This window comes from Paramormyrops kingsleyae, chromosome 23 (genome assembly GCF_048594095.1).
Source record: "Paramormyrops kingsleyae isolate MSU_618 chromosome 23, PKINGS_0.4, whole genome shotgun sequence".
In the NCBI taxonomy this organism is placed as follows: domain Eukaryota; kingdom Metazoa; phylum Chordata; class Actinopteri; order Osteoglossiformes; family Mormyridae; genus Paramormyrops; species Paramormyrops kingsleyae.
In genome coordinates this window covers 14,125,282-14,150,811 of record NC_132819.1, presented here as the reverse complement: position 1 = coordinate 14,150,811, position 25,530 = coordinate 14,125,282, and the positions used below count along the sequence as shown (strand labels likewise).

At 46.6% G+C, this 25,530-nt stretch overlaps 1 protein-coding gene across 4 annotated transcripts in view; it reads left to right on the top strand.

Annotated features, from left to right (window-relative positions):
- Window positions 1-25,530, top strand: part of trappc9 (trafficking protein particle complex subunit 9) — a 194,831-nt gene that overhangs the window by 59,815 nt on the left and 109,486 nt on the right. For all 4 annotated transcript variants that reach the window (XM_023811873.2, XM_023811874.2, XM_023811871.2 and 1 more), the window contains 3 exons: window positions 281-444; window positions 11,315-11,467; window positions 19,771-19,889. In XM_023811873.2, coding sequence (XP_023667641.2) covers window positions 281-444; window positions 11,315-11,467; window positions 19,771-19,889 — 436 coding nt within the window. The remainder of the gene's footprint in view (window positions 1-280; window positions 445-11,314; window positions 11,468-19,770; window positions 19,890-25,530) is intronic.

Below are 25,530 nucleotides of genomic sequence, written 5' to 3'. Positions count from 1 at the left end.
CACAGTGATGGATTGTCACTCACATTTCTCTGCACGGTTCTTTCATCTGATTTCTGAAGTATGTGGCAGAAAGTTTGGGGGCCGACTTATCCAAGAAAACCGTCATGAGAAGTTGCTCTTTGCTTTAACGTCCAGGTTTAATTGCTCTGAAAGTGTTTCGCTGAGTTCTAATAATGCATGAATGTATCGTCTCAGCGAGAGGTGAGAGTGCCGTAACTTTTGCTGCTGAGGTGGGTGGCAGAGGTGCCGCATTCTCAGGGCGTGCTCTGTCCATCTGTAGGTCGGCGAACAGCCGGCAGCCCTCCTCGGGGGAAGAGCCGTCCAGCAGTGTGTCCGTGCAGCTCTTCAATGGGGAGAGCCAGCAGCTGCTGGTCACTCTGGAGAACATTGCCAGCGAGCCCTTGGAGACCCTAGAAGTCACTTCAAAGATGGTCAACACCAAAGGTAGGTGGTTTATTCTGCCTGCAGTGATGTATCAGCCAGCGCCATATAAACAAAGGGGCATTGAGAGCATGTTAGCAGCAGTCCTATATTTAGCTGTTTTTGACAACAGACGCCCACTGAGTGTTGTTCATATGTCTGCATATTACCGTGGTGTTTATTGTGCTGAGAAATGCAAAGGCATTAAGACACGAGCTATCCCAGTTTTCTTTGTAAAAAGCTCACCAAGTGAGGTCACACTTGTCCTATTTCCTGAAAGTTTACGGAAAACAGCAGCATTAAAACAGTGTGTTAAAGTTGGTGATGACAAACACTGGTGATAATGTTGCCGCTCACAAAGCAGTGTGTTCACAGGTGCTTTTAGGAAATGGGTCTCATATATTCCAGTTACTTAATTACACATTTATGAAGAAAGACATGTCAGTTAGTTGATACTGTGAAGTCCAGCCTTGGGGCATCAAGCTGAGAGTCCGAAAGACTGAAGCTGTGGATCAGAACTGTGAGGACAGAGCCAGCAGTCGGGAGCAAGTTTAGTTGCCCACTACGGCCAGGACTGAGAGTCACTTTTGCCACCCACAGAGCGCTTTTCATCTAGATGGCAAAACAGAGAGAGCCTGCCAAGCAACAGAGTGAGGGCGCATCCCACGGGGGTGCTTGTGCATGGCCAGCAATCAGGGAGTGAGATGGGAGCTCACCCCACACACAGCCACCCTGAGGGCCCTCCAGCCCAGCGACATGCCACCCTCTCCATTATGTTTACAGAAGCAAGAAAAACAACTTGTAGAGTATCTGTCTGTTGATTTGGGCGTCTTTACAGATGCACTTTGACTGAGCATCATATTGCCAGGTCTGTTCTTGTTTTCGGGCACGTAGGAACTCCACCTCCTCAGTTATTTGGGTACCCACACAGAATTAAGGGAATGCACACCTTCCCCTTTCGAAGTTGCCAAGGTAACGGCCTGGAATGAGGACCGTTGCCACGGTACAGCGCTGACAGGAGTGGTGTGATGGCCGTCAGACCCTGTATGGCCATTTATGGGTTCAGTGTGTAAGAATTCAGGGGAAGATTTTCCCAGGTACTTTGTTTATGGGCTTAGCTGCTTCTGTTTATGTTGATATTCGCCAGTAGATGGTAGTTAGATTTATTTCTAATCAGCTTGTTATTTCAGGAAAAGTCACTTATTAAAAGCATTCTTCAGATATATGGGCAAATTTTGAACAAATTGTCGACATCAGTAGGCAGCAGATAGCTACACAGCGTGGGGGGCTTTGGAGGGAATGTACACCAGTGGTGTTTCACTGTTAGAAGTGAAGGCCGTATCCTCGATAGAACGATGAATTCTGGCTTTTGTTGTGCCTTGAATGACGTGGAGGCCACAGGCGGTGCTCCGTTAATGTGTGTCTGCCCTGCGCTTGATTACAGGTGACTGCAGCCAGATGTAGCATTAAAAGATGTATGCTGGGGAGACCCTCGCTATTGCACTGATCATTGTCTTAATGATCATATCATGCCAGTTTCCTTGGAAACGGGCATGAACCATAATTGTAAATGGGATGCAAGGTTTATTTTTAGCACTCTGACTTTGACTCCAACGGCCCTTTGAGGAGGCAGCTACGGCTCGATGGGTTTAGTGGGGCTCATGGGGGCTCCGTCAGTGGAGGGGGTCCGTGGCAGAAATATTACCACTGTCGGTTTCACATAAAAGTTGTAAAATACTCAGTTTACATAAAGACAGTGATGCTGTTGGTCTGCTTTTGAATACCGGGGTAAAAGCATATCTCCCTGTAACAGTCTGCTGCCGTGCGTCGTTGATACAAAACAAATGTTGGGAATCCCGTGCTGTGTTCTCAGAGTAAAGTGCTGGGCCTGTGTGAACCCATACAGGAGGATAGATCAGGGCCGCTCTTGAGAGGAACATACTGTGCTTTTGTTGGCCCCGGCAGATTTATTAAGTCAGATGATGGAGTAGTTTTGCCTCATATTTTTTTTTCAGCTGTCTCTATCCCTTGATTTAATTGAAGAGGCCCTGTCTCTGTTCATGGGCAAGGGTTTAATTATATGTTTGTGCCCGGTGCCGTGATAGCGGTGGGTTTTGATCTCTTGGCATTGAAGTAACGATCGGCCAGGTGAGAACACTTGGGACGCGAGCGCGCTGCTGTCACGCTGGGGCGCTCAGCTTTATCGTACAGGAAAAGGCACGTAAAGCGCTTAAGTGCTCTGCAGCAGGGTCCAGTCAGCGGCTCTTGGGAGTCGCTAAAGTATGGGTCACTCTCCCCGCCGCCGCGCACAGCAGAGAATAACTGGCTGTCTTTTGTAATTCTGGTTATTTTTCTGGAACGGGGAAATGAGCGGGACATGCTGATGCGTGCATCCTGCGCTTACATCACATTTAGAAGTGATCTGATTTTACACGTCTCTTCTGCCTGTCATTTGCTGGGGCTCATCAGTTTAGGGTTCTAGCACGGGGGTCCTGCAGTGACCCCCAGTTCTTCATGCTGAACCAGCAGCCTGGGAGCGGACAGGTGAAGCTCTTGCCTTCCATGTTACTTGCTTCCGTGATGTCGTTTGCCTCCTGTTCACGTTTTGATAGCCAGGGCGCAGTATCGGTCTCCAAGCTTCCGGAAGCCCATTCGCTGGCCAGAAGCATCATCCATCATAGACGTAGCCGTGCATGTTCCTGTCAGCGCCTTGGCTTACGGAAACCGCTTCTGCATCATATGATCACCGCGTGTCTGTGTGATGGGATCCAGCGACCGGCCTGCAGTCTAGTTATGGTGATGAATAAAAGCACTTTGGGGCGTGATGGAAATCCCCCCTAAATAATGACATTGGCTTCACATTTTAGCATATTCATAATGTCACGGCTCAGTACAGGCCAGTAGCGCAGCGACAATCCTAGATGGACGTCTTGGGATTATCAGCCATGAATTTGTCATACCGGTCATTATGTGTGACATTTAAATAAATAACGGGTGAGAAATGGAGTGTTTTTTCATGCTTATGGGTTTGCCATGTGCTCCGTGTACCAGCGATATGCTTGAAGCTGCACTGCACAGTACACTGAGAGTGTTCTCCATCACAGTTTGTCTGGATGAGCTTAACATCAGAACACTGTGTGTTCATCCAAAAAGTTCGGGGATAGATGAGTGCCGACAGCATTTTTGATTAGGAAAGTGGTTTTTGTCAATCGGAAAAAAATCTGATATGAGCCTTTATGCTCGTCAGATGTGCTTAGGTGAGAACCTCCAGCTTCTGGCTCTGTGTCATCCCTTTGCTGCCACTGAGTGTGGGGTGGCACCTTTATAGGAGTGATGTCACCTGACTGTTGCTTAGGCCAATGAGCAGCTGGCAGAATACTGAAGACTGCACTGCACTGACTGATATAACTGTCTGATATAAGCAAGCCTGCTTCATTCGTAAAATGGGTGCATTTATACCTCAAAAGTTGAGTCAAACGTACTGTTAGGTTACATTTGGCGCAGTGGGTAGCTTTGTTGCCTCAAACATCCTAGATTAGGGGCTCTGATCTGTCCTTGGCTTAGTGTGTGGAACTTCACCTCACAGTCCAAAGATACGCAGTTAGGCTAGCGCATCTCTGACTTGCCTGAGTGTGTGTATGTGCCCTGTCATGGCTGGGATCCTATCCAGGGAATCCCCCAGCCTTGTGCCCTGTCTGGGGCAGGTTCCAAGCTCACTGTGACCCTGACCAGCATAATGGCTTTAATAGTGGAGAGATGCTTCATGTATCATAACGTTACTTCCCTTGATTTTATCTTGAATGTTTTTGGAGAAGCCTTCATAGATGCAGTGCGCCTCCATCATTATCCGTGTGGACTGTCACCCACACAGGCAGCTCCTTCGGGGAGGAGCGTGGGGTAATGTGGCAGGAAGCGGGGCTCCTCTCCCTTCCTTTCCCCTCCTCTCCTCTGCCAGTGGAACACTTGTGCCTTTTATGCATCATCAGCTGGCTTCTGCTCTCCTTCTGCAGGCCCCGCCCTGCTGTGGCCTGTCTGAGGAGGGGGAGATGATGTTTTATAATACAGTGTGCAGTGGACCAGGCACTGTGTCCCTGGGCATGTGGCTGGCTGTGCAGCATGTGTCTCTGCCTTTGTTTCATCTGTCACAGTGAGAGTGTCAGTCCCAGAGCTACAACGGCCGCGTATCACTGTTGTTTGACTGTGCTGTCATCCCGCCTCCTCCTTCACAGCCTCCCTACCGCTTTCCACGCTCCCTGCGTTGAGTTTTCTTATTATTTTTTTATTCCTGATCCAGCTATCTGCAGGGCTTCCCGGCGGAGGGCAAATTGAGAGGCGCTCGCCGAATTCGACTGCAGAGAAAGTTAACCTGGCGTGTGAAATGTCTACCCCATGTTGTGGCTGATAATTAGCACACATAGCTTCCCATGGGAGTGAGAGATTGCTCAAACAGTTAGGGGGGAAATATTGTAGCGCAAACACAAATTGCCATGCCTAACTCTGAAACGGTGCAATGGGGTACAGTGTTATCTGAATCTGTCTGTAACCTTTCGAGTCTGACATTTTAATTCATTCATCCATCCATCCATCCCATTCACTAATCCAGCACTGGGTTTCAGAGAGCATAGAGCCTAACCAAGAAGTGTGGGGAAAGCTCTGTGTGGGATTCTAGCCCAGTTGTTTGCCATTTGGTTCTGTGTGCGTTTCCTTTTTAAGTTGTTGCATGAGACGACGGCGCAGTTCTGGGGGCTACGTTGGATGCTCCTCGTGTCCTAAATGAGGAAAAGTGTCCCAGAGTGTAAACCTCTTCCCAGAGTAGTTCATTTGTGTTTACTTCAGTGTTCTAGTGCGTATGGCCTTTGTGTAACCAAGTCTGTGTGCCGAGGGCCATGTCATACTGCACGTCCGTGCTCCAGTTCTGTAATTAAAATTGAGCTTGGCTCTTCCCTACCAGAGGAAAAGCAGCAGATATTTTGGTTGCTCTGCAAAAAGGTCACCCGAGGTTATGCAGTGAGCAGGTGGTTAAGCCGTTCTTTTAGAGCGTTAGGCCAGGCGAGCATTATGATTCGAAGGTCACGGCACATGCTACATTGTCTGTCTGAGTGGCATCCTTTTGGAACTGTCTGTAGTTTACAAGTTGTCCCAGCAACTTGGGCTCAAGCTCTTCACTAGTGTTTGTGCAGCACTCCCTTCCAGCAGCCCGTCTCCACTGCCGAAAAGGGATTAATCAGAGACGCACCGTTCTCCACACAGAGACGTCTGTGGAAAAGCAAACACCGGGTCCCTGCCGTGTGAGCAGTGTTACTGAGGGAACCGGCCGAGTACACGGAACACGCCGCGTCCCTGCCGTGTGAGCAGTGTTACTGAGGGAACCGGCCGAGTACACGGAACACGCCGCGGACCTGCCGTGTGAGCAGTGTTACTGAGGGAACCGGCCGAGTACACGGAACACGCCGCGTCCCTGCCGTGTGAGCAGTGTTACTGAGGGAACCGGCCGAGTACACGGAACACGCCGCGTCCCTGCCGTGTGAGCTGTGTTATTGAGGGAACCGGCCGAGTACACGGAACACGCCGCGGACCTGCCTGTTTGGGCCAGTTGCAGTTCCTTTGTTAGTCAACAGAGGGCAATCCAGTCAACTCAAACTGTCTATGAAACCACAGGATCAGCCTTTTCCCAAGATTCAAAGGATTTTGTTTTTATAAATAAGTATAGAAATACGGTGCATATTCCATTGTATGTGAATGACAGGTAAATTGGTTTCCATTCAGCCAACAGATGGCAATTATGTGCCCCCCCCCCCATGCCACACTTCTTTTTGTCCTCATAGAAAATCTGTGACCTGTATAAGCCCACCCACCCACCCCATTATATCTTCATATCGGGGTCTACAGGGGAGCAACATATGGCCAGTCGGCGTCACCGTGCCCCTGCACGCCACTTTGGCTGGATGTCACATTCGGCGTGTCCTCCGGAATAGCTGCACACACATTTTCCCAGATTATTGCTGCATTTGACACTATGGCAGATTGAAGTGCACTGCATCTGCATGCCTGCATGTGTGATGGCCTTTGTGAAACATGCATTGTGCTCTCTCTTAGATTTACTTTCAGCATTTTATGTAATTCCATCATTAAACATTGAAAATTAGCCTCATTTAACAATCAGTGATATTTATAAAAGCGCATAAAACACTCAGTCTTGATGTGGGTCAGATGTGACTTATTCCTGCCACTTACAGGGGCATTCAGGTGGTTATTGGTCAATTTGTAACCCACCTAAAATGTTGTGTTTGAGTGGTACTGCTGTGTCAGTGTGCACTATACAGTCATCGCATTATACTGTAGCTTACTGCAAAATGATGTTTTAATGTGCCTCCCGTACCTCATTATGCGCTGCTGTCAATTCTGAACTGATGGGATGACACTTGGCCAGTGCCGATGCCCAGATGATTTTACTTTTGAGTGAATGGGGACTTCCTCAGTTCTCTGCCCCCAGGCACCCTGCTCCCGTGTACATGTATGTACCTGCATGGCAACTGGGCACTCTGTCCAAGAGAGGGCGCTTCAAGGAGGAACGGTGCATCCGTGAGGACGCAGGTTAGCTCAGCGCTGGGTAGTGTGTGTGCGCGCGTGTGCGTGCATGTGTGTGTGCGCGTGTGTGCGTGTGCATGCAACGTCTTTAGGGGCGGCAGGTGGAAGCAGAGTTGCACAAAAGGCCTTCAGCTTGGTTCAGCTTGGTTCGTGATTGCCTTGGAGCCTTTGGGTGCGTCTTGTGGGAAAGGGCGAGAAGGTGAGGCATCCACGTCAAGATCTCGCTTTTGTGTTTCTGACGCTCAGCAAAGTGAGGGGGCTTACACAGCCTCTCCGCAAGGGAATGGGGAGACCGTGCCGTGCCTCGCCGCTCTCCGAGGCTTGTTAGCATCCTGTTTTTCTGTTTTTTTTTTTCTTCTTATCTCTCTGCTTTTCCCAACTTTCACTTTTCAAGTGGCTTTTGGTGCCAGTAATGTTTCCTGCCAAGTGCGTGATACGTGCCCCATTGCCTCCTTTTGATCTGCTGTATGATTATGGCTTGGAAGTTGAACATGGTGGCACTTCTTAACCACTGCTTAACGAGGGCCTCTCATTTCAGTAGACCGCCCTGTCGTGGTTACAGTCAGCCGTACCGCTGTGATATGTCAGCGTTCTCAAGGTGCGTGAGGATTTGGGACAGTACCCAGCTTGGCAAGGGGAGAGCCACCTCTCTTACCATTGGTTGTGGTTATAATGCTGAATGTTCGTGGTTCTGGCAGTGCCTAAGTTTACTTGGACCTGCTGCTATAGTTTGTGGGGGTGGAGATAAATAGTCTGTGAGTGACAGCCCTGTCTGTTTCCACCCAGATCCCATCAGATGGATCATTCTTAACTTGCTGTCTGTTAAGCATCAGCCACCTGCAAACTACCATTGAGCCACGCCTGAGAACTGAGAAGATGGGTCCTGCATAAAGAGAACAGCTTTTGTTTTTGCCTAAAGAACTGCTTTTGTTAACCAGTCATTTATAAATGGGAGGCATTGTGTGTGTGTGTGTGTAGGTTAGACTATCAAGGGAGATACTGACTGCAAAAATGCAGCTTTGTGAAATGCCACGCAACACCAAGAGAGGTTTACTGGGTTTGTATTAATACCCTGGGGATTCCTGTAATTATAATATTTCCCCCCAAAACTGCACATTATGATTTTGGGGATGAAATTAATCACATAAAGCCCAGATGTCAGCAGAACCTTAAAGGGACAGACTGACATATGGACTGTTCCTGCATCTGATGCAGGAAGTGTCCGCCATCTTCTTGGCCAGTTTGCTCAGACTGTCACAAATTGCTCAATTATGGTCTGCAGATTCCCAAGAGGATTCATGACAGAACTTTGATCAGGTTTTTCAAGGACGTTCATTTTCTTAATCTAAAGCCTCGCTGCTGTCGTGCTTTAGATAATTGTGCTTCAGAGTTTTGGGGCTTCTTGTGGGCTATTTCTGTAGGGCAACGGATCCTTCATTTTTTTTGTTACTGTGGCTTCCAGATGTATGCTGTGATGGGGTGTGATGCCCCTGCTGTTCTTATAATATCGTTGATGGAAATCCAGAAAATCTAATATTTCTGCATTCCTCATTGAGTTTTCATACTGTAAAGGTGACTGCATACCTCAAACGAAGTCAATGGAATAGATGTTGTTTTAACAATCTGATGCTGTATGATGGTGATCACCATTTTGGTGCACAGTTCATGTAGGGCCCCTAGGCAAAGTTTTTCATTTGTTCTGATGCCACCCACTGTCCAAAATTGCCTACATAAAATGCACAATCTCTAGCTTCACTAGGGCCCCACAGTTTTCCGGAAGTAAAAACAAAACTCTGCAATCATGAATGCTTTTGAGGACTAGTTATTCTCATTTATATGACAGGTCACGTCGAGATTTTAAAGCTGTACAGACAAACTGCAATTCATGGGTAGGAACTACAAATAAGCATACATTTATTTCCGCTCTTTGTGGGGGTCTGTGGCATTGAAAACATTCTGAACGTTCTTGTGCTGTGCCATGACCTAGAACAAAATTTTTTTTTTGCGCAAACAAATGCTCTGAGACCGTATCGGTGACCTCTTGGTATTGGACCCGCCCTGGTGTCTGCTTTCAAGTCACTGTATGCTGTCAGCGTCCCTGTTTTCCGTGCCTAACAACGTGGGTGCTGCTTTTGTCTGCTCCTAGAAGCGGGCGCTGTTGAGCTTCGTTACCTGGGGCTTCCTGCATAAACTGGACAGTCACCCTGGTCCTCATGGCTGCTCGGAGATGTGAGACTCTTGGGTTCCCTGCATCAGGACATGCTTGATAATCTGATTCTCTTACCCGCACAGAGACTCTTCTTCTCCCCCTTTATAAGCAGTTTATGAGGTTGAGTAACGTGGCACGTGGCCATACTGGAGTGCGAAACAACGGATGGGCTGTTGAACTGCTCCTACTCAGGAAAAAAATTGAACTGGTCCTACTCAGGAAAAAAATTAAATATGTTCATAAATCTACCGTGGCCCCTAGGTGCCGTGAAGTGGCTGTTAACTCCAACGGGAAGCCTAATGTTTGTAATTATGCTGCCATTAAATGTACTTTTAAAAAACGATACATTAATAATTGAAACTTTTATGGTGTAACGGCCTGCCCGCCTGCCCAGCTCTCTGATTACCACAGACGTGGTGCTTAAATTGGGACCGTGGAAGAAATGAAAAACAAACAAATAAATCACGTTGGCTTGATTTTAAAAAATTGTTGCCGGAGACACTTTGTCAATATGGCGGGGGGAAAAATGTTCAGCATAAATATTAACCTCTCGGCTGCAAGATGAACCAGCAGTATTGTTGCTTATCTGCTCATTATATTGAAGGATTATTCGCATGGAAGAGCCTCGCAGGAATTCTTCTGTGACTCTGAGATTTGTTGTTCTCTTTAGGGAATACTAAGCAACAGTATACTCCTTTCTTTCAGAGCTGATTGCAAATGTGACACACTGGGATGGAACACCCTATAATCACTGCAGATTTGTTTATTTTTGCTTAAATTTAACCATTTACCCCATCTCTGTTTTTTTTTTTTTTTTTATCTTTCTGCATCAGGCTGCCTGGTTCTGAGTAGGTCTGTGTAGGAGTGAGCTCAGCCCGTGCAAAGCCAAGGGCTGCCTTCTCTGTCACGCCTTTTAGTCCCAATGCTACCTGCAGGACTGCGGGTGACTGATAAGACTCCGAAACTCCACCATGAAAAACATTTGCCGCAATTTAGTCATTTTTTTTAAAAACCAGAAACAACGTAGGAAGAACGACAAACATGGAGGCTAGTGCGCATGCATTAAGTTCACGTTTGCTTTGTTGCCAAATCCGTCTTCAGCCGCACTGTGGCAGTGCCCCCCCCCCCCACTCTTGTCTTGTGCATTCACTTGTAGCGAGCTGGCTGTGCGCATAAGCATCGCTCTCTGCGTCTCCCCAGATGTGCTTATCCGCCTGAGAGCCCCCGGTGCCTTGTTGCACCGCGGACAGTTGTCAAGGGAAAAATGACTTATCACGCGGGCGCCCGCAGGACGCGCTGATGAGGTTTACTGCTCCGCTGCCAAATGGATGCGTCTGAAATGGGGCTATTTTTAGCAAGTGCTGCCCGGGTTGGATGAAACGTCATCGGGCACCGTGTTACTGTGTGGCACAACCCGTCAACGGGGAGATTCTCCCTGAACCTTCATTTCAGTGCACAGCGAAAATATATAGCTTCATTTTACCTAGCACATGGCATCTTATTTGCACCACGGAATTAAACCCACTTTTTCCCTGTGTTTCCTTGCCCAATATCATGAGCCAGACTCAGTTTTATGGCTCTTTGCTGGTATTTGTGATGCACGGCTGAAGGTTGTGCTGGGTTATTCAAAGCTGCCAGTCTGGATGGAGCCGTTATAATGACATGGGCTGGCAGAGTCATGTTTCATAGTCGCCCCTATAGCGGCCGATTTTCACTGCTGCATTTTACCATGACAAATAAAGAAAAACATTCTTAAAGCCTCTAATATCCTCAGCCCAGCCTACGATGGTGGAATCGTCTTCAGTAAGTTTGACTTGGTGAAGATGCAAGCATTTATATTTATATATGCCTTATCATTTTTATTATCCCTGTTTCGGTATTAAAAGAGTTATTCAAACCAGCACTTTGGAATAAAAATCAGCAGCTCACTTGACTTCTTGAGCGCTGTCTTTCTGGCCACTTTCATATGCGGTTTGGTTGCACAGCTGTGCAATAATTTAGTGAGGATTTTCCCCATAACATCGAGAGATACAATGATCAAGCCACCAGATGGCCTCTAAGGGGAGAGGATATGACCTTCGCTTTCTGGTTTTGCAGAGAAGGTTTTCGGAGAGTTTCTCACCTGGGACCTGGAGGGGGCGCTGTCTCAACTCCCACTGAAACCCGGCCAGACTGTAGTCCTGACAGTCAACATCAAGGTCAAGCTGGACTTCTCAGGACAAGAGAACCTGTTTCAAGACCTCAATGATGGTGAGTTCACCCATCCACCCATCCTTATTCACAAGGAAAATTTCAGATTGAATGAAATATCTGAAGTTGGAATGAAATAATGGAATTCTGGAAGTCAATCCTGGGTCTAAATTTGATGTAGTTAATTATAATTTCACCTTTTCTCCCTCCTTTTATACCATATTTATTTTAGTGACTTCAGATTGGTCAGCCTCTTCTGCGGGAGGTGTCTGCAGTAAACAGTCTTGCACATTCCTTACTGAGAGGAAAGTAAAGTGACATGAAATGTGTGCCTTTCCTGCTGTAGCAGGGAATCGTGGGGAGGCACCGTCTGGGGTGTGTGGCCAGTCAGCAGTGTCTGCTGCATTGGCCTTTGAACACGGGGGCTGAAGGGAGGCAGGGTACCAGCAGCGAAGGCACTTTACGGAGTGCTGTAGGGACGGGGCTTGGCACAGACCCCAGGGAGGGACAGCTTCGCAGGATAAGGAGACTGTTACTCATCTCCTGAGTAACAACGCACTGAACTCCGGGAAGAGGCACGGAGAAGGCGCTCGGCTTCATGAGAAGATGCAGCTGTTCCCTGGCGAGGCAGGCCGCTGTCCGTGGTGCTGAACCCCCACTGGGCCTCCTCACACTAGCGCCTTCAGAAGGTGACAGCTCCCCCCTGCCCCATGTGGGGGTGTGGGCCTGTGAAGCGAAAGGCGCGCAGCACTTACTGGGCCCCCCTGGCAGATTTGCATGTTAATTCACTTCTGGCATCGGCCCGGCGGTGAGTACCCTGCGCCGTCTGCGACCCTCAGAGGTGCTGCTCTGCCTGCAGGTGCTCAGAACGTCTCGGCATATTGACTTTAGGCTTCTAGCAGGTTACTGTTCCAGTGTCTGAGTGTTTGAAAGAAACGCAAGCTGCCCCATAAATGGTGCTACACTCGCTTAGCTGCGTGACGTAATTCTGACCAGCCCTTTTTTTTTTTTTTTTAATGAGCATGGTAATAACTGCATCCCCCTGAATGGGAGCGATAAGCAGCCGGTTACTGGTTACTGGTTACTGGTTTCGTAGCGTGCGGAGTGGTGGTGCCGTCGTCGCCCGACTGTTGCGGATTAGCGTTATCGTGGGCTAAAACACGTTGCTGTTGTTTACTCTCACATGGTATTGTTCTGTCAATGCTGAAGTGCCATCCGGAGCTAACTGGTGCAGTGGTTGGGTGCACAAAACAGCTTTGCTGGCTGCTGGACCCTCTTTCATATTTTGAGTTTATTCACAGGAGCGTGATACAGTACATGCTGGCCCACGGTCCTTGTTCCATCCAGTACCATTTATTTGTGTGCGTTCTTCCCTTCATTTTAATCTGTTTTAGAGGAAAATGTGAAAATTGGCTTTGGTGGTTGTAACTTTGCTCGCCAGCCTACTGTATGCTGCATTGGTGTAATGAAAGCGAAGTAAGAGGGCACACTGATATTTATGTAGATTGGATGGCAGTGTCATTTTGTAAACGCAAATCCTTTTAGTCGGAAATGGAATTCTGGGAAGGACCAGATAATGTATTCAGCCAGTGAGTTTGCCATTCATTTTTTGGTAATCACCATGGTAAATATGCCCTGCATTGCTCTGAGGATGCACCCAATGAGCCAAAACATTTTGACCTCATTATGAAGCAAATAATGTTGACTAACTAGTAAAAATGGTGCATTGAAAGGTTTGGGATATATTACACGGTAAACTCGCAGTCAACATGTTGAATGCAGTAGAAATGGCCAGGGGAAAAAGATCTGAGGGACTTTGAGGAGGGCCAAACCATTATGGCCAGACGACTGGGTCAGATCATCTCCAAAACAGCGAGGCTTGTGTGGTGCTCATGGTCAGCCATGGTGAGCACCTACTGAGAGTGGTCTGAGGAGGGAAACACCATGATCAACCAACAAGGTATTGGGCGGTTGAGACTCAACAACGCGTGATGTGAATGGAGGCTGTCCTGTCTGACAGAACACAATAGAAGGGCTACTGTGGCACAAATGGCAGATAATGTTCATAATGGTCACAAAAGTAATGTATTTCAAACCCGGCTCTCTATGGGGCTACAAAGCCACAGTCCTGCTGGTTTCTTCCACATGGGATAGCCTTCATTCACCTCTTGCATCGGCATTTAAAAGAATATGTTTGTTCCATCACTTTCTTGTTATTTACAGACTGTCCTTGACTTACAGCCTTTGTGACTTATGATGACTTGCACAAGTAACTGAAGTTTTTATTTATTTTTTAAATTTTATTTAAGCAAATGTATGTAAAACTTTGCTACACTACCTAGTGTGCGCTGAATACCATATGATAGTTGCCCCAGGAAAGTACTGTACTGTATGACAGTGCACCTGCATCTCAGCCTCACACACTTCTCCCAGACTCCTTCTCACACCTAATAGTTACTTCCATTATTGTATTTCGACATACATCCATTTCAATGTACTATCTGTCTGTTGGACCGGAGCCCGGTTGTAAGTCACGGAGAGCCTGTTTTCTTTCATTATTGATTTATTTCTTTTTTGGGGGCGGGCTGTTGTGCTGGGATTTGTTGTGATATCATTTAGTTCTCATCAGTGTGCGAAATACCTGTCAATATTCGGGGAGGGGGGTCCCCATCTCCCCATTGTTGCGCAATACCGATCTTGAGACCCCTTTAAAATTCTGCTTTTGAGGCTTTCAGGGGGACTCATGGGTTAATCGGGGGTGTCGGACCCCCCCGGACCCCCCTCATTTCGCACACTGGTTCTCGCCCAGATGTTGCTGATCCTGGTCAGGGTCACAGTGGGCATGGGGCCTATCCCAGGCAGCACTGGGCACGTGGCAGGGAGACCCTGGGCGGGATGCCAGTCTATTTTCATTCACCATAAACTTAACATACACAGAATTCGTACATACATACGTATTTGATATTTTCCCTTCCTTCATTTTCAGCCTCCCTGCCTACATTTCAGCTCGCCTACATTTTTGCTGAGTCTGTGCTTTGCATTTTAGGCAGAAGTAGAGCTAAAATGCACGTCTGCGTTCACCCTTAGCATTTTTTGACGTCTGACCCCAAGTCTGCCCTTGCTATCCGTGATGAGCATCCACATCCATTTGGGCACAGTCAATTATCTCCCTTTGCTTCAGGGTGACTTGCCCCCGGTCCCCCCTCATACTTGATTCCGTGCTCAGTGTGTTAAACGTTGTGAACCGCCGACGTTGACACCTCTCACACTAACAGCCATGAAGCATTTAGCTTCACTGTGAGATGAACGGAAGATGACCCTATCTCGTACTTCACAGTGCTTTGCATAATATTTGCATTGCTGCATTATTACCATAAACTGCCTAAATGTTGAGTTGAATGGAAAATCCTTTATTTTTGCAAGTCATGAAGCAATTATTTTAAATATTGTGAGGTACCTTGAGCACATTAAAATTAATATAAAAAATAATCAGGTGGTTTTATTATGACAAACACTTTGAGCATTTACATGAATGACACGGCTGATTGTTTTCATCATCTAGGGTCACTTAATAGTTCAAGTGAGTAAACTGGTAAACCTGAAACTTTGGATGACATTTTTAGAGACATTTTCCCATCGAGGATGTTCAGCACATATTGGGAACCTCCATGAAAGATCACTCCAAAGACTGGTGTCACATATGGTTTTCTGATGGTAGGCATATTTTAATCCATGCATTTGACATTTCAAAATACCTCTTTTAGAAGCCTTTTTGCTCCCAAATATGGCATGCACACATCTTAAAAGTTTTAAGGTCATTTTTTCTGTTTCCAGAGGTGAACTTCAGTCACTGATGAGAATATTAGAATAAAATGACACAAATGTGAAATCACATGGAGAGTAATATATAGCCCTGCACTGAGCTGTTTAATACTGTAGATGATGCAGAATACTAACCTGGTAAATAGGAAGAGGTGCATGAAATAATTTTGTGAAAAACCTGGATCAGATCCAGTGGATTATTATTAACACCCTTGGGATACTTTGGACAGTTGAACTGAGCAAGATGTGTGCCACAATTTTTCCCTCTAACTTGAATTTGCAAATTACAGGAGGAGGCCATTTTTTCCCCAGTCTCTCTCTCTCTTACATACATCTTATCTTCTTAATCCAGTTAGTTACAGGTGAGTAGAGGAGCTCGTCTCTAACCCCCCCCCCAAGCATGCCTGCCCTACCTGCATCACAAATTGAAAATTAACTGATGGTTAAAGCCAAAAAGCTCTCTTGTTTATAGCTACCTCTGCAGAAATGCTCACAAGCAAACCAGACGGTGCAAATGTCGAAAATTGCAGAATGAATATCAAAATGGCCATAATAACTGTATAATCAAAGGGAATGAAAACAAAATGAGGCGTATTGAAAAGAAATTGGTGGGATGATGGATCAGGATCGTTAGCTTATAAGCTAGTCACTTCGCAAAGCTTTGTTCAGTGTGGTAGACTAGGCTAATTTGTGAAGCTCCGACAACACCGCAGTATTGATTCTGTATCAGAGTCCCCAAGGACATTTTTGGCCACATCTGTTTAATCTGCAAAATAATGGGCACATTGAACTGTTATTATTTTCCTAGATATACACACAATACATAGTGGATATCAGAATATCAAGACATTTTTTTGTTAATGTGTACTAGTAACTGTTCGATATAATGTTTTACACATTTGTATAATAGTCATATTATTATATAAAGATGATGTATTATAAGGATGATGTATTATATATACATATATATAAAAATATATATGTATATTTTTGGAAAACATCCATAATTGGTCTATTTTTCAGTTATAACCTGTGACTCCGAAGGCCCACAAGAGTCAATAGTTCACTTTCAAAAAGGAAAGTGGGAAGTTTGGACCAATGGTGTAATAGCGGCTGTTACCGCACTTGAAAGACACTGAGCGATTATTTGAATTGTACTATTCACACATCATTCGCTGTGGTCTCGGCGAATCTAACCTTTAACTGGAACCTCTATGGAGATTGCAGGCGAAGCTTCTGAAATGAGGCTGGTAGCCCAAATTAAAAAAATCACAAATAGGAAGGATTTAATAAGTTAAGACTTGAATGCTGGGATTATACAGCATTTGACACATAAATATTCAGTGTTAATATTTACTGAGATGTGCTGTTTAGAAAATGTGATCTCGTTCTTGTCAAACACGAGTCAGGTATTCTTACGTCAGACAGTGCTTCGCTGTATCTTTGCTATAAGATACAGATCAGAATAATCGCCTGTTGGGCTGTATTTCATTATCATTTAACTGGATGTTCTTTATCCTGAATGAAGAGGACATGGACAGTGTGATGTAATCATTGGTCCATTGTGATGGGGGAATAGTATTCATTGTCTGCTACTGGGTATTGGTTATTTAGCTGGATACTCTCAATTGGGTTATGAAAAAATATGAATAACCTGTCCATTATTGGGGGGTCTGTCTGTATTCAAATGTTCTACATCCTCAATTCAGGGCTGAGTGTTCTGGTTTATCAAAGAAATTGCGTAGTCTGACCAGCATTCTCACACGTTTTTTTTTTTCTTTTTTCCATACGACTAGTAGCAGCATTAATTCTCAACCAGGAACTTCACTATGGGCCTAAACAATCAAAGTAGCTTTACTTCAATAAATAGTGAGACAATGGGGACATCTGGGGCTGTGATACACTATTGCGGCTGAGCCCCCCCCCCCCCCCGACTTAGATTGAGTAGAATAATTGTGCTGGTTAGAACAGCTGGTGCTGTGGTTTTTGTGGCAAACAGGAAATGGTCATAGCATTTCTGCATCCATCACCGATCATCTGATGCTTTTTTTATCGATTTGCAGCATTTGTAAATGTTCTTTATTGAGTTGTTGAGTTGATTTTCTGCGGTTAAAGTCGAGTGACGTTTGCTGACTGTAAAACACCAGCACTTCTGAAGTCTGCATGCATGTGCTTGTGTTTATGTACGTGGACATTTAAACTAGGCTTTGATCGAACTGCTCTCTTTTAACCTGTTAATTAAATGCATTCATTAAATCATCTAATAACAAGACACAAGAAGCTGCCACTTTATCATGATTCCCGAGCAGGTTAATTAGCACGTATCTGCTGGATTAAATGCTGTTTGTTTTTGTTGCCTTTTGTCAGATGTAAAGCCACATACAGCTGGGGTCACCTTCCCTTTGTGAGTAACATCCTTGTTAGAGCGTCTTTCGGCACGATTGTGTTATTCTGGGAGCTGATATCTGCTTTTTATCTGTGCTATTATTATACTGTGCCGAGATCTGGCTGCGAAGAAGACTGGCAGATATAAAGCTCACTATTGTGGCAGTGTTTCAGTCCAGACCTGTCGCTTCTTCCCCTTTAAACCATAGATCCTAATCGCAGTTACGCTTTATTCATGTTGTGTATTTTTATTTTTTTTTATTATTTAATTTTGAGAGTGGTCCAAGTAGAATGTTGCCGACCAGTATAATGTCATACTGTCTCCCCTATTCTGTCCATCGGTCACTGAACAGATAATGGCAGTAATAAAGAGATGTGGTTTGCTGATGTACTATCTGTGTTCCTATGGAGAGAGTACTGTGCCTATCTTAAGGCTCAGCATTTTTTTTTTCTTTACAGAAATTGTTCCATTTTAAGGCACCAAGCTTCCTAACACCCTTAAATGAGGGGTCTGTCGCTACATGGCCAATAATATGGCAGGGGGCTTGTTCACCGGCCTTGTTACCTGCTTCATGACACTGTTTATGTCCGTATGTTTTCACCCTTTAATTGGTGTGTAAGATTGGACCAGCTGACACACATTAATTTAATGAATGTCTAAATGATCTTAAGGTGAACATAATTATTATTTTTTTTTTGCTTGAGGTCTGGAGAAAGCACTGACTTTCATAATATTTGGGGCTTTAGTGATTTGTGTGTGTTAGGCCTCTTAGGATGCACAAGACCCGCTCTACCTCTGACCTGTGATCGCCAAGATGCTGCTCGCCCTACCTTCCTATAGCCACTCTCATTGTCCCGGCGGAACCGATTAGCAGCGGTCAGCATAATATTTTCATAGCGTCGCAGGACCGCGGCCCATCTGACTAATGCTATTATTAATCTTTACGTTTGGGTCCACATATTCATCCTTCCGTGGGACCGGGGAACTTATGTAAGCTCATGAGAGCAGGGGCCTGTAATAGAGCCATTAGTCACTGGTGGAGATAATGTTTCATTCTGCTCTGGGCTCTTTCGCTTTCATTAGGAACGATCCGGCACCAGCATTCAATAAAACTCTCATAAAAGTAATGAGTTACTCATATTAAATTTTCATTGTTCATCTTGTCAGCCTTTTCTTTTTACATTAGTGTTTACCAGATGCAGGGGGAGAATACAGAGGCTGGCTCTCTGTGTATGTGTGTGTTTAAAGAGAAATGTGTATTAAGTATTCCATGTAGTTTGCTGCGGTGCGTATGTCTGTGTGTTAGGAATCGATTCGGAAGCCTTCTGCAGTGTCCGCTTGTAATGATATTAAATTCGAATGAAATGGAACAGCACGGTTGAAAAACACTCCTTTCTGTCACGGAAGAGAATTTATTTTCTCGACAGTTATTGTTTTGTTGAGGCGTTGCTTTGAAGCAGCTGTCTTTAAATATCATTTTACACTGCTGGCTGCTCATTCACCTTTTGACCGTCGATTATTTTTCCACCTTATTCATCCATGCTGGAAATCGGGAGGGGGGGGGGGTCAGCACTGGTCCACACCACTGGGCTCCCATGTATCTCGTTTATTTTTCCAGGAAAAGAGAGACAAACAATTGTTTTTCTGGAATTCCTTTGTTACATGTCTTGCTCTGTATTCTGTCCCGTGCCCATTGGAGCTGTACATGATATGAAAGTCAAAGTGATGGTTCCTTTGTGGGATTTAAGGGCTTATCTCGCTTTGATCTGCATCATCCGTTAAAATGGTGCTCTGCTGTTATACTTCAGGTAGTTCTCTGGGGTTACGTTGTGTGAAATTTGAATTGAACGTACTCTGAATCTGGATGAGTGGTTTGGAAGAAAAACTAGTTGTTTTTTTTTTCCATTTTCCATTTCACAAAATGTTTAGGAAGGAAGATTTGTGGTTCATAGACTAGCGTTGTGCTTACTAGCAATTTGAAATAGTTTTTTTTTTTTTCAGGGGTGGGGTGGGGTTGCATTTTATTAGATAGTGTAAAGGGATTTAAAGACCTTTATCTGATTGATAAAAGCTTGATAATGTCTGCGTGTGTGGCCCCGAGTGGGGTGTGGAGTGATGGCCGGATGCATGACCTTGCAGCGTGGTGTCGTTTCAGACGGGATCAGTGTCACGGGCCTGCCCATCTCCAGCCCGCTCCGGCAGGTGCTGAAGCCCCGCGCGGAGAACAAGCCCATGGGCACGGAGTCCGGCAAACCGGAGTACAACCAGGTCAAGGTAAGCAGCCTCGTCTCCTCTCTATTATCAGGCACCTGTCAGATTCCCCAGCATCATTAGCCGTTACCTACTTACACGGTTTGCCGATTGGGGGTGGCGTGTTTCGACCAAAGGCCCCTGTCAATGCTGTCGGTTGATCTGTGCTCAGTAGAGCCTCACTGCCAGACGGAGGTCCTCCAGGGATTCCGATGGGCGTAGACGGGCCCGTTTGCTCGCGGCGCAGCATGCATGAGCTGGGTTATGCACTGAACTGAGAAGCAGGTGTGTTTCTAGGCTCAGGCCTTCAGAAGCTCTGGGAAATATGGATGTTTTGTGCCTGAACCCCCCTCCCAGGCCCAACTCTGCAGAACCAGCATCCATTACTGTGGAGAAGTGCGCTCTGCTCTACAGTGATAACGGCTCCATGTCCCGGTCCACTTCACGTGTCCAGGCAAGCAGGCTCAGCTGACTGCCCTGTACCCGTGTCCAAATCCCGGATCCTCCTGGAACATGCGTCCTTTCCGCTGACGTCACCCAGGCCCCTTGGCTTCGTTAGTTCTGGCAGCCCGCGGGCCATAGAAACCGCTTGTTTGCTATGTTTTGTTGGTGGCGAGCAAAATGATAATATTTTTTTTTAAAAGTCTCTTCTGAGAAAAATCTCTTGAGGAGCATTCAGTGAGCCGGGCATGACGGCATGGAGACTGCTCCAGCCTTTAGCGACCGGCCCGGTCCGCCATCAGCACACCCGAGACCAGGGGGCGCGTCGGCTGCAGCCCGTAGTGACCGGCCCGGTCCGCCGTCAGTATGCCCGAGGTCAGGGGGCACGTCGGCTGCAGCCCCTAGTGACCGGACCCCTGCCTTGTCACCGGCTGGAGAGTAACAGGTCACTGTTGTGTGTTTGTTTGGACTCGGCCACAAGAGTTTCCCGGCTATTAGGCTGCTGTCTGAAGTGCAGATGTTTGCGTCACAGCCTTGATCTGGGGACACGGCTCCAATTCTGCACACTGGAAAGGGAATGCTTGCTTTTTCCGCATGTCACTGATTAATCTTTGTTTTTATCTGCTGTTCAGTTACAGGTTTATTAACTGGTGCATATTAGCTGTTAAAACATTAATTTAAGACATTAGGTTTAGACATTAATGTAGATCATGCTTTGAGTTTCATTGGTTAAAATTGACTTGGGGTAAGGAGGCAGAGGAAGACTTGCAGTCTCAGCTAATAATTGTTTTATACCGTACTGACTTATTGTTTCATGAAATATTTATTAAATGTATGATTAAAGTTTAAAATCTGAATAACATCACTATGATAAATCTGTAGCATCACACCTACAGAATATATTTTGGTCGTGACAATAAGAAAAAATAGTGATATCAGTGAAACTGTTTCTCTTTTTTTTTTGTCATCTTTGGCTGTCAGTGTTTTCGCTGGTGTTAAGCTTGATGCTTTCTTGATGCTTGGGCGACGTTTGATGGTTTGGCGGATTGACAGGCCCGTCCTCCTGCTGCCATTCTGCCGGAGCACTCTTACGTAAGCGCAGCACTTACGGCAGCGTGCTGACGTAACGGGGGCCGTTGAGTAAGGGGGTCCCCCCCCCGGCCCCTCCATGTTCTCAGCATTGGCCCTCATGCAGATGTGCATGTGAGGACCTAATTTCTCGGAACGTTTGGCTTCGGTTAGGCTCCGCTTGTGATGACTGTGTAGAACCTGTTAACCCAAGAGGGAAGGGAGACCAGTCTAATGGACAGAATCGCTGGCGTAGCTAGTAAATATGACGAGTGACGCCTCTCTCTCTCATGACGTCGGTGCTGCGCCCCATCTGAAAGAGCATCTTAAACGGGGTTTAGATATCGGCCAGAGCACTGCTCGCCTGTACGGGCTGCAGGAGTGTGTGTTCCTGTGTGTGTTCAGTCTCCTCCTCCTCTTGATCCGTTCTCCCCCAGACTAATAAAGGAAAACGCACGAGTGTGCTGCTGCTATTCTTAGCCTCCCTCAGGACCTGTGCCCAGCCCTGCTTAAAGATTCACATCTCGCTCCTGATGCAGATATTTATAGCCGGCTGCTGCCTGCCCGAGTTAGACTGTCTCCGTAAGTGATGAACGTGTTCTCTGGGAAGCGTTCCTTTGTTTATGCGTAGCTCTTACCTTGGGCAGTCCTGGCCGGGTTAAATACCGCATATTGCTGCCGATTGTGCCTGTTTTTTGCTGCTGAATTAATATTAGGAATGTTTTTTACCTCCTGAGTACAGTGTGCACTGTATTTACGTATATGCTCTGCGGGAAATAATGTTTTCGGAAAGTAATGGGATGAACATGTATGATTACATATTTAGAGCTTACTAACATCATTAGTCCAGCACAAAACAAATGATTGAATATTGAGATTGAATCCCACAGCGGTGAGTTTCCTCAGTGAGATGCATTTACACAGGATTTGTTTTGTTTTGTCTGTTTGGATAATCGTTCCTCTACGCTGAGCCCTTTCTCGTGTTCAGAATACTAAATCTCCTTTGGGATGGGATTGACTCCCCAACTCCACAGTCGGCTTCGAGCCGTGAAGGAGCCCTCCGCTTCCTGACGTGTCCTGGCTGTGGCGCCATGATGGAGGGATCAGCTCATGCCTAACGTGGCAGCAGGGGGCAGGGCTTATGTCAAACCATTTATCTGCATCATCTCTCTCACCCTGTGCCAATGAAGCACCTTGCCTCTGGTGAATCTGCTCACGTTTGTGTCAGTGACCCTGAAATCCGCCTCTTCCATTCCTGTTCCCCACCTGCAGCTTGGTGGACGGCTCACTTTAAATGGACATCCTTGTGTGTTCGCAGTGGGTCCAGGAGAGAAGAAAGTGATTCTTTTTTGTAGGGAAATCCTACAGTGAGTGTCATTCAAAATAAACTTTTGCATTCTGCTCCATTGGTAAGTCACTGTGATACTGGAGGGTTGTTTGCTGTGAGCTAGTAATAAGTTAATAACGGGGGTTGCTGATTGGCTAGGCTGTCAGTGTTCTCCCATTGGGCGTGCAGTGGCGTGGCCCTTGTGTCAGCCTGCATGCACTCTCAGCATCCATGGTGGGGATCTCCACAGGTCGCATCGTAGTCACTCAGCTCCTCACGGGACAGGCTCGCCACCTCTCATAAACCAAGGGTGCAAGGCATCACTCTGCCCTTTGCCGAGGCTCCCCCTGTTGGCCTGACTGAGGAGTGCGCCTCCCAGATCACCAGTCAACTGGAAAAGGAGACGGTGAGGGTGCAATCCTGAAGCCACGGTAAAAACAAACACCCCCACCTAGACCAAGCTGGGGCACTGGCCAGACGCTGGTAGCCTCGCCCCCCCAGTCTGCTCACCTTTCTGCAGGAGTGAGGCAGACACTCTGTAATGCATAACATCTGTGCGCAGCCTGCTCGGCGGCTCTTGGGGGGCTGTACCATGATGCGGGGTGGGTGGGGGCGGACTGGCCAGAAGCTTGCATGTCCATAAAATTGGGTAACGTGGAGCACAAAGAAAGGATCAGGATTACCGTGCTGGAGAGCCGGCCTCCTGTTTTTGGTGACAAGGCAGCACAGGGGCGGACAGGAAAAGCAGGTTGTGTGTTGACACCGTGCCTGGGGGCACGCTGGGGGGGGGCTTGCATGCATGGTCACCAGCACTGTTACAGATGAGGGTGCTGCGTACTGTCCATACCGACCGCCATGGATTATGCAGCACAGATCTCAGCCCCCCAACTGCCGCTGGGGATCTTCCACATCACTAGATGATGCACTTACTGTCGGGGGTGGGGGGGTTATGGGCTGAGCTTTCGGCAGATGAATTCTTAGCGACGCTGGGGGCATCTGTAATCGGAAAAAACAAGACATCATATTAACATGCTGTTCTGTTTTTAACAACTGATTTTGCTCATAAAAAGTGCTAAAATAATGTCTCCTCTGGGCTCAGTGGGGGACACTCGCGCACTACAGAATAATCTTTATTTTGTTTTAATTATTACACTGTGATGAGTGGAGTGGAGTAGGGAGTGGGGGGGCGGGGGGGGGACCGAGGAGCTGAGCTGCCACCTCTGGCTTTGAGCACAGGGGCGGACAGAGGACGGGCGAATAGCTGACAGGTGACCCTTATACGGCCGCTCCCAGCTCCCATGTAACGGGTCTGTGGTCGCTGTCACCAGCTGTTGGGTGCGGGTGGGGCGGTTGTTAATGGAGTGAGCTAGCTGGGTCAGGGAAAGAAAAGGCCCCAATGCTTTATTACATGTGGGCTAGAGGCCTGTTCACAATGTGATTTGTGTGTGTGTGTGTGTGTGTGTGTGTGTGTGTGTGTGTGTGTGTGAGAGAGACAGAGAGAGAGAGAGAGTCTCACAAAGGACTCCCTAAAAAATACTTCCTTTTTTAAATCCAATCTCTGATTTTCCTGGGGCAACGCTGACAGATGTTAATTTTCATCATACATTCTGTGATTTTTTTCCCCCCTTTTTTTTCTTGACCCAAAGGAAGTTTCATGGATTCTTTCATAAAGAGCCCAGTGATTGACTGGTATGTTGTTTGTTTCTTACTTATGCGAAGTAACTCACATTTATGGGAAAAGCTATGTTTTGTTTATGATGGTTTCGGATGACGTGGGCAGCATTTTTCTCGCACGAATAGCCGGTAGGTTCACATGACTCCCAGTGAATGTTGCGTCTCACCGTCGTGCCGAACGCAGACATCCTGCAAACGGGGGGTGGTGTGTTTGGGTGATGGAGTGCGGGGGGGGGGGGGGGGGTTGGAGAGAGTGCTGAACCCCATCCCAGCTGGTGAAGGCCATCTGCATAATAGGTTCATTCCCCCAAGATGGAGCTCCGAGCCCCTGTGGAGCTGGTTGGGGGGGGGGGGCTGTAATGACTGGATGGCAAGGGCGTTCCTTACAGCTACTGAGCCCTACTCGGGTCCATCGCGTCCTTATTGCTAATGTTGCTTCCTAATGAATGGCGGCTCGCTATAGAGCACAAGCTGCCTGCATGCTGCTCACCTGCTGGGCCCCCAGGTAAACACCATTCAGAGGAGGGGCCACATTTATTTTTGTTTTGTTTTATTATTCTCATTACTGTAGTCTAATGTTATTGGTGTTTAATGGAAGTTGGGAAAGTCATTTACATGGTAATTGCTTTATTACACACAGTCTGTTTAAAAGGTGAAAGTGATTTGGAATGATGAGTGTGGTGGTATTTAGGCTGTATCAGCCGGTAGTTCAGAAGTCTATGACGTGTGCTTGTACGTGGAAGGTTTCGGGATGTCAGCTGGGCCTGTTGTGCCTCCCTTCAGTCAGGCGCTTAACCTGAATCCAGGCACTAAAAATAAAGTGACCTTAAGTAGGTAAAACGTAGAAAAGAATTCTCTGAAAAATGTGTCACAAAAATGCAGCAGAGTCTCGAAATAATGATCAAAGGCTGCTTTTGCATTTTTTTGTGATTGAATCTCTTTTAATAGAATTGAAAAATTGAAACCAGACTGTATTCCTCTTGGTTTGATATCTGTATGATATTGATTTAATATTGTTTCCCCCGGTTTGATGGCCAGATGCGTTGCTGCGTTCGGGGTGGTTTGTGTGTATTCCTTGCGGTCTCATGTTGCTCATTCCTGATCCCTAGACATGCTGCACCAACGGCACAATGGACAGCTCTTCCCTTATTAATC